The sequence below is a fragment of the Motacilla alba genome, chromosome 26 (genome assembly GCF_015832195.1).
Source record: "Motacilla alba alba isolate MOTALB_02 chromosome 26, Motacilla_alba_V1.0_pri, whole genome shotgun sequence".
Lineage (NCBI taxonomy): Eukaryota > Metazoa > Chordata > Aves > Passeriformes > Motacillidae > Motacilla > Motacilla alba.
Window position 1 is genome coordinate 3,179,470 of NC_052041.1, and position 19,172 is coordinate 3,198,641.

Genomic DNA, 19,172 nt, shown 5'->3' on the forward strand with positions numbered 1-19,172 from the left:
GATGGATGGATCATCCATGGATGATGGATGGGTGGGTGGATGTGGGACAGATTGTGGATGGATGATGGATGGAGGGATGGCCAGATGGACACACAGAAGGATGGATGGATGGATGGATGGATGGATGGATGGATGGATGGATGGATGGATGGATGGATGGATGGATGGATGGATGGATGGATGGATGGATGGATGGATGGATGGATGGATGGATGGCCGGCAGGGCGGCCCGGACAGACACACGGACCGCTCCCGCCCGGCGCGGGCTCAGCCGCGCGTGACGCACAGGCCCCGCCCCCGCGCCGCCAAAGGGGCGTGGCCTGCCGCACCGGGGACGCTCTCCGCGCCGGGGGCGGGGCCAGACGTGACGCCACGCGAGCCGGACCAATGGGAGCGCGGCGCGGCGGGGCGGGCGCGGTCGCCATTGGCCGGCGGTGATGTCAGGGCGGCGCGGGGCGGGGCCCGGCGGGGCAGAGCGCGGGGCGGCGGAGGAGCCGCGGGTGCGCAGCGGGAGCGGAGCGAGCGGCACCGGGCGCTACCGGCACCGCGGGGACACCGTTCCGGCACCGCGGGGACACGAGCGGCGGTACCGTGGGCACACCGGCACTCGGCGGGGCCGCCGGCCGGGCGGCAGCCCCGCTCCGCTCCGCTGCGCGCATCCCCGCCGCGGAGGGGATCCGCTCTGGAGCTGGCGGCTCGCGGGGCTCTGCGGCTGCTCCGCCGCTGCGGGAGGCGGGAGGAGCCCCGGCCGCGGGGATCGCCCTGCGGGTCCGTCCCGGGTGCCCCTTCCCGGGGGCGGCTGTGCCCCCGCAGCCCCCGGCTCAGCCGCGGAGGGTGCCCGGGGGTGCGGGAGAGCAGCCGGGGGAGAGGTGGGGGTACGGCGAAGGTTGGAGGAAACGGATGGAGCCGCTGGTGCGGGCTGCCGCGGGGCGCCCCGGAATATCGGCTTTCCTCCCGTGTGTTTCAGGTGACGGGCGAGTTCTTGGAAAAGCGCGTTAGGTGCCAGGCTGTGCGAATGCCAGCCCGCAGCCTGCAGCCTGCCCAGCGCCGCGAGTAACCCCCGCTGGGGAGCTGCTGTTCCTCTGAGCAAGAACTGAGATCGCCTCGTGCTGCTGGGTGAGAAATTCTGCTGGGGGAGGAGGAGGAGGAGGGCGGCAGTGAGACTCGAAGCCTGCTGGAATCGCTGGCTGTTCTGGCAGGAAGCCCGCAGGAGCCTTCAGAGTGGAATTCTGCAGAGGGACGGTGCCGCTGGAGGAAGTGGCAAAGCCCTGGCAGCAAGAAGAGCCTGAGTGGGATCATGTCTAAAAGCCAGTCCTCTCCTTCAGTGTTCCTTTAAAGCTTCTGCATCCTTTACTTCGTCTGGTTTTCCCTCTGCCCCGTCACATCTGCTGGAAAAAAAAACTGGTAGAAGATGCACTAAGACATCTCGGGAGGAAAGCTCGGATCCTGCCTCGGTGCTGGAGAGGAGCAGAGCCAGAGGGAATTGCTGCCCTTCCCAGCTCCTGCCGTGTCCCCGTGCTCCGTGCCCCTGTCCCCGGATGGGGATCTCTGCTGCAGGAGCAGGCTCCGCACTCCCGGGCGGCCGAGCAGGGCTGGCACAGCTCCCTCCTGGATGCTGGAGAGGCCGTGTGGATAAGCTGCTGGCAGAAGATCCCTCCTGGAGCAGCTGCTGGCTGTAGGCCCAGCGAGCCAAGGGTCGGGAGAGCGTGTCCCGCAGCATGACTTCCACGCTGGAGCACAGGGAGAGCCCCCAGGCCAACGGGGCCGTGCTGCCCGGGGACTGCCTGGCCAGCCCGGGCTGCGGGCAGCCCGCGGGGCCCGAGCCCTTCCTGCGGCCCGACGGCCCCGGGGTGGAGGTGGTGGTGCTGGAGTCCCGTGCCAACGCCAAGGGGGTGCGGGAGGAGGATGCCCTGCTGGAAAACGGCAGCCAGAGCAACGAGAGCGATGACACCAGCACGGAGCGGGGCCCCGAGCCCCCCTCGCCCCTCAAGGAGACCTCGTTTTCCATCGGGCTGCAGGTGCTGTTCCCCTTCCTGCTGGCAGGCTTTGGCACGGTCGCTGCGGGGATGGTGCTGGACATCGTGCAGGTAGGGCTGGTGCTGCCCCGGCCCGCTGCGGGGCAGGGCTGGGGGCAGCAGTGCTGTCACGCTGTATGTGTTGTGGATGTGTGTGCCATGTGTGTGCATGTTATGGTTTAGAATGTTCTGGCAGTGTGGTAATGCCAGGGCTGCTTCAGCAGCAGGGAGGGGGGAAGCAGTTTTCCCCTGGTGTGCTGGGAGGGGAGGGGGAGATGGGAGATGGGAGATGGGGAACCCTCCAGCACCCTGTGCCAGCCATGGCTCTATAAAGCTCAGTTAATTTAAGGACATGGGAGAGGTGTGAGGAATGGAGGGAGGAGAGGGCACAGCCAGGGAACTGAGACAGCTGGGGACAAATCCCTTCCCTGCTGCTGCCTGGTGACCCCCCAGCCCCGGGGACTGGCTCCTCTCGTCCCTTTGCCACCCCAGGTGCTTGCTGTGCTGGCCCAGGCTGGTGCCAGGCAGGTTGATGTTCCCGTGTGGCTCCTTCCATTGCTTCCTGCAGCTCTTCCTGGTGCTCTGGATGACAGGAGGGCTGTGGAGGTGACTTGCAGGAAAGGCCAGCAGGCAGCTGGCAGTTGCCCCTGGGTGAAAACCGCGGTGTTCCCTGTGGGAATGTGCCAGCCTGGCTGTGTTTCCATGCGGGAACGCTGCCTCGAGGCTCCTGTGCTGCTCCCCACCGCCTTCCCCAAGCGCGCCTGGCGGCTCCTGCCATGCCCCGAGCGCCAGGCTGGGCACAGCCTCCCGTGCCCAGGGGACAGGAGCGGGCTCTGGGATGGGGACATGGCCACTCGGGCCCTTCGGGAGCTGTGCACAGCCTCCCATCCTCGGGGCACAGAAGTGGGCTCTGGGATGGGGACACGGCCACTCGGGCCCTTCGGGAGCTGTGGGCGAGCTGGGTGTGCTGGGCTGAGTAAACAAGCGCTGCTGATGTGGACAGGGAGAGGCTCCGGTGTCAGCGCTGGCAGCTGGAGCAGCCCAGCGCGGTGCCAGGAAGGCAGAGGGTTTTTTTTTTGGGGTTTGTGGGTGCTGAGCTGCCCAGATCAGCGGTTCCCCGCGTGCCTTTGGGCTCTGCTCATGCCTGTGGCCTCTCTTGGTGGGACCTGCCGCGACAGCTGGGAAGCCACCGCCAACAGGAAAGGCTGGACGCGGGAAACCAACCCGGGGGAGCTTTACTGGAATCGTTCTCTGAAAAATAAGGACATTTCAAGCATGTTTTCCCCTCACACGGTCCCTGCCTGGCTCTTGTGGAAGTTCCCCGGAGTGATTTCAGCCCCAGCTGAGTTTTTCCTGGAGCAGGCTCAGCCTTTGCGGCCAGGCCGGGCCCTGTCTCCTGCTGCCCTGCTTGCTGATCCTCCCTGGAAGAAAGGATTTAGGAAGAAAACTTTGTAATTCCTGCGTCCCACAGCCTGTGCTGCCAGCGCCTCCCGCTCCCTTCAGCCTTGGCCCTAAACCGTGCCCGGGAAGGGGATGATTCTTCCCGAACCCCCAGCTCACCCCCCAGCGCTGCCTGGGATCCTGGGCAGATCCTGAAGGATCCTTCTGTGTTTGCCTCCCTAAAACCAATTTATTTCCCTATTTCTGTGCTTCTCAGAGCAGCTGTTACGGGGATTTTAACACCTCCGTGTCCTGAACTGAAATGCTTGTTTCCTCTTCTTTCCTTTTTTTTTTTTTTTTTTTTTTTTGGCCGTTTTTAGTTTGGGGTTTTTTGGTTTGGTTTTCTTTTTCTGCCTTTTCTAGGTTTTGATGGGAGTTTTTCTTTGCCTTTTTTCAGTGGTTCTTTTTTTGCCTCTTTTAGGCTTTTTTTTTTGCTTTTTTTAGGGGATTTTTTTTGCCTCTCTTAGGTTTGGGGTTTTTTTGCCTTTGGTTTTGGTGGGGTTATTTTTTAGCCTTTTTCATTTTTCCTTTTCTAGTCTTTTGGGTTTTTTTCCTTTTTTTTTTTTTTTCCTTTTTTAGTTTTTGGGAGGGGTTGCCCTTTTTTAGTTTTTATTTTAGGGCTTTTTTTTTTGCCTTTTTTTAGCTTTTTTGGAGTTTTTTTGCCCTTTTTTTTGGTTTTTGGGGTGGTTTTTTTTGCCTTTTTAGGTTGTTTTTTTTTTTGCTTTTTTAGTTTCGTTTTTTTCCTGACTTCCCCCAGCAGCCTGGCTCTGGCTGAGCCCCCACAGCCTCCCAGAGTTTGATAACATTTACATGCAGAAAGCTGCAGGAGCCCCACAGGTCCTGCTCCTTGCGGCCAGCAAGCTGCTGAGCTCTGCAGAAATCTCATTTTCCTTCCCCAAAGGTGCCTTTTCTTCCTTTCTCCGGGAGCAGCCCCTAGAGCTAAGATTATATTTTTTTGTTTTATATTTATATATCTCTATATATTTATATATATTTATATATATATACTTATATATTTTTATATATTTTATATTTTTATATATGTTCATATATTTTATATATTTATATATATTTATGTATATATTATATATATATATTTTATATATTTATATATAATATATATATTTTAATAATATTAACTATATATATATAAAATATTGTGTATATATATATATATATATATATATAAATACATATATAAATTTCTGTAGATATTTGCACAGGTGACGTTTGCAGGCAGAAAGCTGCAGGGGACATCCAGCCTGTCCCCAGCTGCCATTGCTGAGCTCTGGGTCCTCCTGGCAGGGCGGGGACCAGCAGAGATTTTGGGCACAGCAATAAAAAAAATAAATAATTTATTCAAAATACTTAATTTCTATTAATATTATTTAATAATTTAATAAATAATTTTATTAATATTTAATATTTATTTAAAATATTTAACTTTGTTTTTAATATAAAGTATATGAAAATAATGTGGGCCCAGCAATAAAAGCAGGGCAGTGAGGTTTGGGTGGCTCCCAGGGGAGTGGTTTTGTGCTCTCAGTGCTCCCCTGTAAGGCTGCTTACCCTGGGATTGTTCTTTGGGTTTTTCCCTAAATAGCTGTGGCTGCCTCTGTCCCTCACCCAGGGCAGCTGGAGGGGCAGAGGAGTTGGGAATGCCTGAGTTAGCTCAGGGAGCAGGGAAAGGTGCCCTCAGGGGGCTGGGTTTTGGATCAAAAACAAATTATTATTATTATTATTATTATTATTATTATTATTATTATTATTATTATTATTATTAAGACCAAATTATTATTATTGTTGTTGTTGTTGTTATTGTTATTATTATTATATTTTATAAAATAAAGGCTACGAGCCTTTGCTGTGTCTTGCAAATATATATATTATATTTGTAGACTATATAATTATTACATATATATATGGATCTGCTGGGCCAGTGGATGTGCTGTGGTGAGATCTGCTGGATTTATTCAGTGTGCTTTGGTGAGATCTGCTGGTTTTATTGGATGTGCTTCAGTGAGATCTGGATTTATTCAGTGTGTTGTGGTGAGATTTGCTGGTCTATTGGATGTGCTGTGGTGAGATCTGCTGGTTTTATTCACTGTGTTTTGGTGAGATCTGCTGGTTCATTGGATGTGCTGTGGTGAGATCTGGTTTTATTCACTGTGTTTTGGTGAGATCTGGTTTTATTCACTGTGTTTTGGTGAGATCTGGTTTTATTCACTGTGTTTTGGTGAGATCTGCTGGTTTATTGGATGTGCTTTAATTTTGCAGCACTGGGACGTCTTCAAACACGTCACTGAGGTGTTCATCTTGGTTCCTGCTCTGCTGGGCCTGAAGGGGAACCTGGAGATGACCCTGGCATCTCGCCTGTCCACAGCTGTGAGTGCCCAGGAGCTTTGGGATGGGTTGTGTGTGTTGGGGGGTGGCTGGGCAGGTAAAACTCCCAAATTTCCCTGGGTGAGTGACGCCAGGCACCAGAGCCTGGGGTTCAGCTGCTGGGAAGGTGTTTGCACCCTGCTGGCTGATGGGCTTTGAAGGGTTAATGGTCCTGGAGCTTTGCTGCCAGCTCAGGTCTGTGCTGGGGCTGGCAGCTGGCTGGGATCCAGCTGTTCCCCCAGGAGTGTCACTGGAGTGTCACTGGAGTGTCACCAGAGCAGGCTGGCAGGAGCCAGGGCAGCAGGGGGGACAGCTGGGGAGCTGGCAGGGGGATGGAGCTCACAGCTGGGCTTTGTCCTGCTGGAATTCACTCTGGCCAGGGAGGTGAATCGAATCAAATGTGGGCTTGAATCGAATCAAATCTGGGCTTGAATCAGATGATCTGTCAGCACTTGTTAGTTTTATTTACTTCCTCTTGCCGTGCAGATGTGCCTGTAGATCAACCAAAAATCAGTGTTGGGGTCGCTTTAGCCAAGCCAACAGGCTCCAACACCGTGTGTTTAACCAAGGGAGCCCAGACAAACCCTTTGTGACCTGTCTGGGGGGTGTGCCAGTGCCAGCCAAGGAGTGGCCGATACCCAATTGTGACAATTATTGGTGTGGGGCTGCCAAATCCCATAACCCAATTCTGCTGGGCTCATTCCCTTCCTCTGAGCCTGGCCCTTGCTGCAGGAGAAGGCACAGCAGAGCTGCACAGGGCTCTCTCTGCATCTCTGGCAGCTCCTCTGCCTTCTCCTCTGCCTTCTCCTCTGCCTTCTCCTCTGCCTTCTCCTCTGCCTTCTCCTCTGCCTTCTCCTCTGCCTTCTCCTCTGCCTTCTCCTCTGCCTTCTCCTCTGCCTTCTCCTCTGCCTTCTCCTCTGCCTTCTCCTCTGCCTTCTCCTCTGCCTTCTCCTCTGCCTTCTCCTCTGCCTTCTCCTCTGCCTTCTCCTCTCCTCTCCTCTCCTCTCCTCTCCTCTCCTCTCCTCTCCTCTCCTCTCCTCTCCTCTCCTCTCCTCTCCTCTCCTCTCCTCTCCTCTCCCTTCTCCTCTCTCCTCTCCTCTTCTCTCCTCCCCTCTCCTCCAGGGCCAGCCTGCAGGGACAGAGGCTGAGCTTTGTTTGTCCCTTCTCTCTGGGAGACAAACAAACAAACAATTCCCTTTGTTCGAGTCCCCCTCCATCGCTGGGATCCTTGGATCCCTGCTGTCCTGGCCACAGGGACCTGCCCCTCCTGGCCCTGGCCACGGGCTGCTCAGGGGGAGTGCCTGGGACAGGGGCACACTTGGTGTCCCCTCCTGGGGCTGGCAGGAGCAGCTTTGGGGTGGCTTGGGCAGAGGAACCAGACTGTGGCAAGCCAGGAATGCAGAACTTGGCCCCATCTGCCCTGGTGGCTGCAGGAGGGACACGGGGACACCAGTGCAGGTCCTGTCCCCAAGCTGACCCCCAGCAGCTTTGGCCTCTGCCTTGCCTCCGTAAAATGCTGGAATCAGGGCTCGTGAAGGCTGTGAACACCTCCAGGAGCATCCAAGAGCCTCCCCGTGCCTGGTGGCACAGCAGCATCTCTGGTCCCAGGTGTGTTGGGGGCTCCTCCCTGCCCGGGGCTCCCCGGGGTGGGTCCCAAGTGTTGCATTCCTATTTTCCAAAAAAATCTCTTTGGAAGGGATTCCAAAGAATCTCTTCAGAGAAAAAGGAAAACAATAATGATTTCATTGTTTTCTCTGTGTTTCGCTGCTTTAGAATGTGTTTGGAGTTTATCTAGCAGGTGATTGTTTCGTTGCTTTCGTGTGGATTGTTTTGACTTCTTGGCCAGTCAGGGCCAAGCTGTGTTGGACTCTGGAAAGAGTCACGAGTTTTTATTATTATCTTTTTAACCTTCTGTAAATATCTTTTTTATATTCTTTAGTACAGTTCAGTAAAGCACTCTTTAATACAATACAGAGTATTAAAAGAATGAATTCCCTTCTGAGAGCACGGAGTCAGATTCACCATTCCCACCCCACAAACACGGAACCCAAGCTCTCTCCACAGCCTGGAGTGCTCTCTCAGCCTGTGGGTTTCTAATTAGTGCTGCTTTAAGGCGCCTCAGAAATTCCTTTCTCAATTAAGAGGCAAAACTCCCCCATTAGTTAAAGGATTAAGGGACTCCAGCAGGTTATGCTAATCCCAGCCTCATTGCCCTGGGGCTGGAATTTTAAGGTCAGGCTTCGTGTGGAGCTCGAATTCCCCTGCTGGATGTGCTGCTCCAGTCAACTTTTTGTTGGTTTTCCCCCTTTCCTTCTGTTTTCCCCCTTTTCTTCCTCCTCTCTGCCCAGAATGATTTGCCCCAGGGACGGGAGCATTTCAGTAGAGCACATCCAGCGAGGAGAGCAGGGGGATTCATTCATCAATGATTTCTGGATTTCTTGTTTTCTTTTGGGAGGAGGAGATTGCTGCTGTGCACAAGTTGGAAGAGGTTTAGGATGCAGTGCTGTAGGTTTGTGTGTCATAGCATGATGAGCTAAGAAAGCTTACGCTGTAGCATGAGTCCATAAGGTGAAGTATTTAAAGATTGGGTCAAAAACATAAATATCCTTGTTGGCAGTGTTTTATTGGTCAATAAATCTTTAAAAAGTCTTGTAACTAGCAGTCTTGAGACCTTTTGAGCCATGCAGTGAGGATGTGAGCTGAACTCACCCTTCCTGTCTGTGTAGAGGATAAGGAAAATAAACCCCATCACCTGAAAGACTCAGAGGTCCCATCTCTAACTCCTTCAAAATTCAAAATGCATTCCTTCAAAATGCACCCCCACGTGCGTTTCCCACTCCAGTGTTTGAGCCTCTCCCTTGTTTCCTGAGTTCATCAGCTTCTAATGCTGCAAATTGGGTGTAAATTTACCCATTCTTCCCATAAAGGCCCTGGAGGTGGCAGGGAGGAGCAGAATTCATGCTCTGCAGTGATTATTTTGGATGTTACACCAGGAATTAAAGCGATTTCCACCTCCTGCTCCTGGCTGGTGTCACCCGCAGTGATTTTCGCTGGGTTATTTTTTATCCTGGTCATCCTGCTCAGCCTCTCCTGGCGCCAGGTGCCCCCTGTGCCGGGGCTGCCGCTCCTCCCCGTGTCCCCACGTGTCCCCAGCCCTGTTTGCTCAGCGTTTCCCAGGAGCAGGAGGTTTGCTGCCAGCTGTGCTGCTGCTCTGGGGGGCACGGGCTGCCCTGGGGCTCTGCCCCTGCCCTGGGGCAGCCTGACCCAGCAGCCAGGGCAGAGTGAGAGCATGCAGAGTGTGGTGCAGGGGCACACAGAGACCTCGCTGATTTTGCAGCATTCCCATCAGAATTTTGGTTGGTGACACCAAAATGCTTGGATTTTTGCTTGGTGATGACTCCCCTTCTCACTCCCTTTTCTGCTGAATTATTCTCCTGTAAGAGCTGAGGGTTTGAGGTCCCCTCCTGCTCCTGGCAGGCAGGAGTTTGGTGTTAGCAGTGGGAAGTGCTGCCAGGCTGTAGTTGTTACTGTGGGATATGAAAGAACACGACGCAGACACGCTGCTCTTTCAAGGTAAAAAGGGAATTTTAAATTTCTGACTTTAACATTAATAGATTTCCAAAAGTGACAGTGGGTTGGAGGGTGAAAGTGTCACCTCTCCAATGACACTGGGCGAACCAACAGTCCATCAGATTTCTCTTCTTCCATAAAAGAATGCAGAGCAACGAGTTATTTACAGAAAGTGTGTGAGAAAGCTCGTTACATAAATGTAAAACATCAGAAGGCTTAGAAAAACGTAAAAAATCAAAGCAACATGTCATGGTGTCTGATTTCCTCTGACAGGCTAATATTGGCCAAATGGATACGCCCAAAGAGCTCTGGAAGATGATTACAGGGAACATGGCTCTGATACAGGTGAGCAGAGGGAAGGGGAATATTGGCAGCTGGGGCAAGCCCAGCTGTGGCAGGTGTGGGAGGTTTAATTTAAATGCCTGGGAATTGCTGTTTGTGCCTGATGGGGAGGCAGGTGGCACCTCTGTGGCCCTGCAGGGTGGACGGGGTGATGCCACGCTGGATTCTGATCCCCCTGGGTGGGGTTTTCCTCTTGGAATCATGGAATGAAATCATGGAGTGGTTTGGCTTAGAAGGGACCTTAAAGCTCGTGCCAGTTTTTGGCTTCCTTTTTCCACGTCTGTTGGGGTCAGGATTGAAGGTGCTTGAGGGGATAGTTCATGTTCAGACTCAGGTGTTTATTGTTTTTATCTGTGTTACAATCCCACAGCAGTGAGTTCTGCAGCCTTTCATTAACAAGGCACAACATGGCCAGCTATCTCTTGTTGCAAGGTCTTTTAAGGCTAAACTGTTTAATTAAGCACTGACACCGAGATTATTTTCACTTTCACAACCCAATCACTGATCCCTTGAAGTCCATAGTGCAGACTTATTTGTCTAATTATAAAACACCACCCAAACCCATGGAGAAGAAAGAAGAAGATAAAGAAAAACAACCTAAACCCCCATCTTGCTTCGTATTTGTTACTGTATTCTAAAACCCCAAACTCTAAGTTTTCCACCCTGTGACACTGCACTCTTCTAACCAACCCCACACCCACAATCCCAGTGCTGTCAATCAGTTCTGGAAGCTTCTCCACAGCCCCGGGTCGAATGCAGTGCTCTCCTGGGGGTCAGAGTCTGTCAGCACAGAAAGTTTAAAATCTCAGCATGCAGAACTCCAGCAAGCTCATCCAATCCCCATGGGCACTGACACCTTCCCTGTCCCAGGCTGCTCCAGCCTGGCCATGGCACTGCCAGGGATGAGGCAGCCACAGCTGCTCTGGGCAGCCTCTCACAGAATCCCAGAATCACCAGGCTGGGAGAGACCTTCAGGATCAGCGAGTGCAGCCCAGCCCCAGCACCTCAGCTCAGCCCTGGCACCCAGAGCCACATCCAGGCTTTGTTAAACACCCCCAGGGATGGTGGCTGCACCACCTCCCCGGGCAGAACATTCCAGAACTTTATCACTCTGTCTGTGAAAAGCTTTTCCCTGCTCTCCAGCCTGTATTTGCCTCGGTGCAGCTCGAGGCTGTGTGCTCTGGTTCTGTCAGCTCCTGGAGACAGAGCCCAGCCCCAGCTGAGCACAGGCACCTTTCAGGAGCTGTGAGAGTGATGAGGGCAGCCCTGAGTCTCCTTTTCTCCAGGATAAACACCCCCAGCTCCCTCAGGGTTCCTCACAGGGTTTGTGTTCTCCAGCCTCGTTGTCCCGTCTGGATGTGCTCAAGCTCTCCCCACCCCTGGCGCTGTCCTGGTGTCTTGGTGACCCTGTGCTTTCCATTTCCAGGTCCAGGCCACCGTGGTTGGCTTCCTGGCCTCGATTGCAGCCGTGGTGTTCGGGTGGATCCCAGACGGGCACTTCAGCATGGACCACGCTGTCCTGCTGTGTGCCAGCAGCGTGGCCACTGCCTTCATTGCTTCCCTCGTCCTGGGTGAGAGTCACCCCTCTGTGTGCACCTCCTCCTGAAATATCCACCTTCCCTCGGCCTAACCCTGGTGTTTTTTTGCCTCTTTCTGCCCGCAGGCATGATTATGATTGGGGTGATCATTGGCTCCAGGAAGATGGGGATCAATCCTGACAACGTGGCCACGCCGATTGCTGCCAGCCTGGGGGACCTCATCACCCTGGCTCTGCTCTCAGGGATCAGCTGGGGCTTGTACAAGGAGCTGGGTGAGGAGCAGCAACAGGCTCAGTCTCTGCCTGGTCCGTGCTGTGTGTCCCTGTCCTTTCACCCTCTTCCTCTGGAATCATCTTCCTTGGGGTGTGGGGTTCCTGCTCTGGAGCTCCCTCAGTGGGGCTGGTTCAGGGTAGGGGAGGGGATGGAGCCTTCACTGCCTTGTACCCCTCTTCCTCTCCAGGTGAGGGGCTCAGGGGGGGGCTGGCCCCTTCCAGGGGCGTGCCTGGGGCTGGAGCAGTGGGAGAAGGCAGATTTGGGTTCCATCTGCTGAGCTGTCAGCTCCAGCTGGGGATCCTCGGGGCAGGGCTGCAGCTGGAGTCTCCCAGTTTCCTCCTTCCTTCCTCCTCCTCCTTCCTTCCCTGGGACGTGGGGCTGGGACCCAGCCGGGTTCATCCAGGGCTGAAGGAAGCAGCACTGGGAGACCCTGCCCAGGAGTGGGCAGTGGGGATGAGAGCTGGAACTGCAGAGATCTCACTCAGATCTGCTGGCAAACACATCCCAGTGTTTTACAGGGTTCTGCTGTGACAGGAACCATCTCATCCTGCAGAGCCCAGGCCTGGACTTTCCCTGCTCCTCCTGGAGCTCCTGAGGGACGTGGCCTTGACTTTTCTGCTTCTTTTTCTCCTTGTCCCCCCTGCCCAGAGAGCAAAGCCTACGTGAACCCCTTGGTGTGCGCCTTCTTCCTGTCGCTGCTGCCCATCTGGATCATCATTGCCAGGAGGAATTCTGCCACCAGGGAGGTGCTCTACTCGGGCTGGGAGCCCGTCATCGTCGCCATGGCCATCAGCAGGTGAGCCTGGCCCTGGCCCTGGCCCCGGAGCCCCCCGGGGTCACCCCAGCACTGACCTCCCCCTCTCCCTCTCCCCCTGCAGCGTCGGGGGGCTGATTTTGGACAGGACGGTGTCGGACCCCAACTTTGCTGGGATGGCAGTTTTCACCCCGGTCATCAATGGTGAGTCCTGCCCCGCCCTGGGCTGCACCTCTTGGCAAACTGGGATGGTATGGGACTTCAGGACACTCCTCCTCCACGGGGGCACACAGGTCTGGCTCCCCTGTGCCACCCTGTCACCTTTGCTCTTGGCAAACTGGGATGGTCTGGGATTTCAGGACACTCATTCTCTTTTAGGGCACACAGGTCTGGCTGCCCCTGTGCCACTTTTTCAAGTGACAGGCCTGGGAGGCTATTTTCTGAAAAACTACATTTCCAGGGACTTCTTCATTTCTTTATTCCTCCTGTCTGGTGGAACACCCCCATCTCCTAAAATATTTGCCTTGTGGCACCTGGCAACTCAAAGATTTGTGTTTTTGCCTTGGAGTCAGGAAATCTGATTGGTTCTGGTGTAAAGTTTTCACTTCCTTTTTGCCTCAAGAACCCGGAAAGACCATTTAATTTTTTTATTTTTTTTTTTTTTGCAGTAGGTGGAGTTAATTCTCAGCCAGTGCATCCTGTGCTGGTGGCTTTCACAGTTTCATGTGAAAAATCATAGCTGTGAACTTCCTCTGTGTGTTTTGGTGCCTGGCTCATCATTTTTCTTCCCCCCTGAGCTGCAGTAACAGAACTGCTTCAGTTCCGCTCAGGGGCCTGAGGGGAAAAGGCACAGCTTTGTCCAGCTCCTCACATCCTGCAAAGGTAGAATTGGGGTCAAAACCAGACTGTCCTACATAATTCCAGCACCTGGCACTCCAGACCTGCTGGCTCCTGAGAGGAGCTCCTGGAGGTGTCTGGGCCATCCCCTGAGTGCAGTTTGTGCCCTGCAGGTGTCTGTGGTAGTTGAGATGGTCACAATACAGAGCAACACTCCATTTCCAGAAGGCTTCAAACCCAGTTTTATTCTAGCGTGCATGCTTTTTATACATTCTTACAAAACTCATTAATTTTACACCTTACTCATTGGTCAGGAAGGATAAATAAAGTGCTCATTGGAGCAGGCAGTTGCAGGTTTCTATTCTCCTTCCCTCCCTTCTCCTTTTTTTCCCCCTTCTCCTTCTTTTCCCCCTTCTCTTCTCCTTTTCCCCCTTCTCTTCTCCTTTTCCCCCCTTGTCCTTTCCCCCTTCTCTTCTCCTTTTCCCCCTTCTCTTCTCCTTTTCCCCCTTCTCTTCTCCTTTTCCCCCCTTCTCTTCTCCTTTTCCCCCCTTCTCTTCTCCTTTTCCCCCTTCTCCTCTCCTTTTCCCCCTTCTCTTCTCCTTTTCCCCCCTTCTCTTCTCCTTTCCCCCCTTCTCTTCTCCTTTTCCCCCCTTCTCTTCTCCTTTTCCCCCCTTCTCTTCTCCTTTTCCCCCCTTCTCTTCTCCTTTTCCCCCTTCTCTTCTCCTTTCTTTCTTGGTTTCTATGTCAACAGCCTTGGTGGGAAATTCTTCCAGGGCTAACCATGCATCCTCTTCTCGAACTGGCTCACAGAAGTCACTGTAAAACCTCTTCCACAGGTGTGGGTGGCAACCTGGTGGCAGTGCAGGCCAGCCGCATCTCCACCTACCTGCACATGAGTGGGGAGCCCGGAGACAGCCCTGGCACAGCCCCTCGGAAGTGCCCCAGCCCCTGCAGCACCTTCTTCAGCTCAGGTACAGCCCTGGAGGGCAGGGCTCGGTGCCAGCTGGGCTCCCTGGGCCTGGGGACAGCCTTGGCACAGCAGAGGGGGCCCAGCCCTGCTCGGGGTCAGGCTGGAGCTTCCCTGCCCCATCCAGGGCTCTGCTGGGGGGAAATGTGGGTGTGGGGTGTCCTGAGCTGGAGGGGGATCTGTGGATGGCTTGGTTTGAACAGCCAGGTTCTGCTGAGGAAGGCAGGAGCCTCCCCTGAAATGGGAAATGTAAACCCCCTGCTCTGAATTGTTATGATTTTGAAATTAAGGGGCTCTCAGGCAAAGGTATGGGAGCAGGAATAACAGCTCTTTATTAGGGAAGAAAATAAAAATAAAAATAAAATAAACAATGCAATAAAACAAAACAACCCTGCCAGAGTCAGGGCAGGAGCTGAGCCCTGTGGGTCAGGGTGGTGGCAGCAGTGCCATTCCATGGGGGCTCAGCCCTCCTGCAGGGCCAGCTGTGGCTCTGCTGGAGCAGGGATCCTGCACAAGGGGGGAGTTTCCCTCTGAAGCTCCAGGGCTGCTGGAGAGGGGCCTGGTGTTCCTCTGGGAATGCAGGGGAGGAGAAAGCTGCTGCTCTGGGAATGCAGGGGGAAAAGGCTGCTGGGGTGTTCCCAGGGTCAGATTCTATCCGAGTAGGAATGCTTGAAATCTCAGATTGTGTCCAGGTAGGAATGTTTGAAAGCTCAGATTGTGTCCAGGTAGGAATGTTGGAAATCCCAGATTGTATCCAGCTAGGAATGTTTGCAATCTCAGATTGTATCCAGGCAGGAATGTTGGAATGTTGGCAATCTCAGATTGTATTCAGGTAGGAATGTTTGAAATCTCAGGTTGTATTCAGGTAGGAATGTTTGAAATCCCAGATTGTATCCAGGTAGGAATGTTTGCAGTCTCAGATTGTATCCAAGTAGGAATTCTTGTCTCCTCCCCTGGGCGGAGCATCTCTCCATGGGATGATGGAATTTTCTCAGCCATGCAGGAACACTCACTGGCCATGAACAGAAGATCATTAACAATCAATGGCCCATGAACAGAAGATCATTAACAATCAATGGCCCATGAACAGAAGATCATTAACAATCAATGGCCCATGAACAGAAGATCATTAACAATCAATGGCCCATGAGCAGCAGATGTCTCCTGGAGGCAGGATTGGCTGTGGAAGCGATACAGAAAGCTGCCCAAGGAGCAGCAGGTCCCTGCCCCAGCTGTGACACGTGGGGACAGAGCACACACAGTGCCTTGCGATCTGGGACAGAGGAAAAAAAACTCCACAACTTGTAAAAGTTGTAAAGTTGGTGTGATTTGTTTCAGTGCTGGACACATGCTCCCCAAGGACATGTGCACTCCTGAAAATTCTGGAGTCTGCTTTATCTTCTGACCTGTTGCAGATGCTTAGAAGACACATGCATGTGCATTACACTGTTTTATGAATTCTATGGGCCTGTGCAGGTTTTTTAGTCCTGTAGCTGTAATGTGGTGTTTACAGTTCAGATTTAGTTTTTCTCTTTGTTTTAGTCTCAGGGTTATTGGGGGGCCTCTTTTCATCTCTTTTTAGTATTCTTTTCTGAGTAGTTTTGAGTCATCTTTGTTCTCCCTCTGTAGGTTGTTTTGTGAGTACACAAGTTAAAAGACTAAACCAAAAATCCAAAATTGGTCTCTACCCCGAGTCAAATTTCCAACCCCCTGTTCCAGACGGGACGCACAGGATCACCCAGTGCAGCTCCTGGCCCTGCACAGACCCCCCAAAATCCCTGCCAGCCTGCAGCCGTGGAATCACAGAATGGTTTGGGTGGGAGGGGACCTTAAATCTCACCCAGTGCCACCCCCTGCCGTGGGCAGGACACCTTCCAGCAGCCCAGCTTGCTCCCGAGCCCTGCCCGAGCTGGTCTTGGGCACTGCCAGGGTCTGAGCCAGGCCTGCTGTCCCCTTTGCAGACGTCAACTCCCGCTCTGCCCGCGTGCTCTTCCTGCTGGTGGTGCCCGGGCACCTGGTGTTCCTCTACACCATCCACTCCATGCAGGGGGGACACACCACGCTCACCCTCATCTTCATCGTGTTCTACATGACGGCAGCGCTGCTCCAGGTGAGCTGGGAGCCCTCAGGGGGCTGGGCTGGCTCAGGGGACACGGGTGGCACCTGCAGTGGGGACTGCTCGGATGGAGACGCCCTGTCCCTGCCAAGGGATCTTGTCCAGAGGGGTCCCTCAGGAGCTCCTTCGTGGTCACCTGTGCACACAGTTCTTCCATCCTGCCATTCCTGGGAACTGCATAATCTGCCTTTTGTCTCTTTGAAGTCCTTTTGGTAGCCAAAGTGTCCTGATGTGTCCTGGGGGGTGATCTGGCAATTGGAAAAGGCCTGGGGATGAAAAGAGGATGTGGAATTTTGGGAGTGTGTGCCCTGTGCTGCCCTTTGCCCTGGCATTTCCTGGAGCTGGGGGAGCCCCCAGGGCTGTGGGGGACACACAAAGGCAGAGGATCCACTTGAGAGGATCCACGGCAGATTTGGTTGTGGCCACGGGGTTGTTCTGTCCCGTGGGATTGTTGTGGCTCGGGGTTGTGGCCTATGGGGTTAATTGTACCCCTGGGGTTAATTGTGGCCATGGGATTCCTGTGGGGTGGTTGTTCTCACAGGATGGTTGTGCCCACGGGGTGGTTGTGCCCACGGGGTGGTTGTTCCCACGGGGTTGTTGTTCCCATGGGATGGTTGTGCCCACGGGGTGGCTGTTGTGCCCACGGGGTGGCTGTTGTGCCCGTGGGGTTGTTGTTCCTATGGGATGGTTGTGCCCTCGGGGTGGTGGTTGTGCCCTCGGGGTGGTGGTTGTGCCCATGGGGTGGTGGTTGTGCCCGTGGGGTGGTTGTTGTGCCCACAGGGTGGTTGTTGTGCCCACAGGGTGGAGGTTGTGCCCACAGGGTGGAGGTTGTGCCCGTGGGGTGGTTGTTCCTGTGGGGTGGTTGTTGTGCCCACAGGGTGGTGGTTGTGCCCACAGGGTTGTTGTTCCTATGGGATAGTTGTGCCCACATGGGGTGGTTGTTGTGCCCGTGGGGTGGTTGTTCCTCTGGGGTTGTTGTGCCCGCAGGGTGGTTGTTGTGCCCGTGGGGTGGTTGTGCCCGTGGGGTGGTTGTTGTGCCCACAGGGTGGTTGTTGTGCCTGTGGGGTGGTTGTTCCTGTGGGGTGGCTGTTGTGCCCACAGGGTGGTTGTTGTGCCCGTGGGGTGGTTGTGCCCGTGGGGTGGTTGTTCCTGTGGGGTGGTTGTTGTGCCCGTGGGGTGGTGGTTGTGCCCACAGGGTGGTTGTGCCCGTGGGGTGGTGGTTGTGCCCACAGGGTGGTTGTGCCCGTGGGGTGGCGGTGCCCACGGGGCCGTGCCCCCCTGGGCCAGGCAGAGCTGCTGTGGCGCTGAGGGCTCAGGGCTGTGCCTGCCGTGGCTCTCGCAGGTGCTGATCCTGCTCTACATCGCTGACTGGATGGTGCACTGGATGTGGGGCAGGCACCTGGACCCCGACAACTTCTCCATCCCGTACCTGACAGCCCTGGGGGACCTGATCGGGACAGGGCTGCTGGCCCTCAGCTTCCACGTGCTCTGGCTCATCGGTGACCGGGACTCTGATGTTGGGGATTAAATCTCCCTGCTCCTCCCTTCCCACAGCTCTCCTCCTTCCATTTGTTGTTTCTTTGCTTCCCCCTCCTGCCCACCCCCCTGGAAGATTTCACCTTTGATACTGGATTCTCATTATTTTCAATGGGAATTTTACCTGGTTTATATTTCGAGCCGAGTTTGTACAGAAAAAAAAAAATCTTTGCTCTAGTTTTGGGAGGGACAAACAAACAAACAAACAAAAAGTGTAACGAGACAATCACTAAGTGCAATTTTCGTAGCAGTTATGTCTGAACCAAGGTTCCAGAGAAGCTCCTGCTCGGTCAGGTCGTGCAGGGAGCCCCCCCTGCCCCTCTCTCCAGGTGAAGGGCTGCTTTTTTCGCTTCATAAGCGTTTTAACCCCTGCATGTGGAGCTCAGGCTTGTTCAGCTGGGCTGGCACCTTCCAGCCAAGCGCAACCCCCCGGCTCAGGGCACGGGGTACCCTCTGAAGCTCCAGCCTGGCCCACATCCAAAACCGGGGAGTGTCTGCGAGGGGGATGAGGAGGATGGTGAGGAAGGCTCCTGTGCTCACCCCAGGAATGCGAGTGAGCTCATTTGGGCCCCTGGCTGGGCTCTGCTGGCAGCTTCAGGCTCCCTTTGGCCGCCCAGCCCAGACCACAGCACGCTGCTGCTGCCTCGGTGAGCCGAGCTCAGCTGCCCTGAGCCTCACCCGGAGGGGCTGGGGGCTCTGCCCACCCCTCACCCCATCCCACTGCCGGGGGTCTCTGCTGGAGCCCTCCGGGGCGCTGTCTCCTGGTGCTGCTCCATCTCCCTGCCTCTCCTCGGTGCAGCTGGCGTTCCCAGAGGGCTGGACGGACAAACGGCTCCTGGGGTTTGTGCCCAGGTTCGCTTTTGGCTGCCGGGTGCTGCTGAGGGGCCCCTTGCAGGCAGGAAAAGCCGCCCAGCAGCTCCCCAGCTGAGCCCGGGGTGCTCCCAGCTGGAACATTTTGCTCCTGGTCTCTGTTGGGGAAGGATGGCCACGGGATTTCTGTGCCAGCTGGAAATGCAGGGTCACAGGGGCCTGGCTCTTGGAGCAGGAGCAGGAACCCCCTGCCCTCGTGTGAAGTCTGGGATCGGGGCTCAGCCCAGCTGGGAGGGCAGGGCAGGGCTCCCCCTCTGCTGCTTCCCCTGCTGCTTTCTGTGGAGTTCCTGCTCTTCCCCTCAGCTTGCTGGGAAAAGCCCACAGCTCGTGCACCCAGGGGGCAAAGCAAGACCAAAGTTAGGCCAGGCTCGCCAGGGGGGCAGAGCAAGACCAAAGTTAGGCCAGGCTCGCCAGGGGGGCAGAGCAAGACCAAAGTTAGGCCAGGCTGGCCAGGGGGGCAGAGCAAGACCAAAGTTAGGCCAGGCTGGCCAGGGGGGCAGAGCAAGACCAAAGTTAGGCCAGGCTGGCCAGG

The 19,172-nt window shown here is 54.7% G+C and overlaps 1 protein-coding gene across 2 annotated transcripts; it reads left to right on the forward strand.

Moving 5' to 3' along the window:
- The first annotated feature begins 452 nt into the window (after window positions 1-452).
- SLC41A1 (solute carrier family 41 member 1) lies at window positions 453-18,003 on the forward strand. 2 transcript variants are annotated; one of them, XM_038162263.1, is made up of 12 exons: window positions 453-586; window positions 968-1,116; window positions 1,200-2,087; window positions 5,733-5,840; window positions 9,681-9,752; window positions 11,176-11,320; window positions 11,413-11,592; window positions 12,209-12,356; window positions 12,439-12,518; window positions 13,988-14,122; window positions 16,080-16,228; window positions 17,577-18,003. In XM_038162263.1, exons 3-12 carry the CDS (start codon window positions 1,719-1,721, stop codon window positions 17,760-17,762), a joined length of 1,572 nt encoding a protein of 523 aa, XP_038018191.1. In that variant the 5' UTR covers window positions 453-586; window positions 968-1,116; window positions 1,200-1,718; the 3' UTR covers window positions 17,763-18,003. The 2 variants fall into 2 exon arrangements, with proteins under 2 accessions (XP_038018191.1, XP_038018192.1); XM_038162264.1 differs by having other exon boundaries at window positions 968-2,087; window positions 11,413-11,559.
- The last annotated feature ends 1,169 nt before the right edge of the window (window positions 18,004-19,172 follow it).

Coding starts and splice junctions, on each gene's coding strand:
- SLC41A1 (XM_038162263.1), top strand. CDS start 1,719: ATGACTTCCACGCTGGAGCACAGGGAGAGCCCCCAGGCCAACGGGGCC. Junction 11,593..12,208: donor ACAGGCTCAGTCTCTGCCTG/GTCCGTGCTGTG, acceptor CCCCCTGCCCAG/AGAGCAAAGCCTACGTGAAC. Junction 16,229..17,576: donor TGACGGCAGCGCTGCTCCAG/GTGAGCTGGGAG, acceptor TGGCTCTCGCAG/GTGCTGATCCTGCTCTACAT.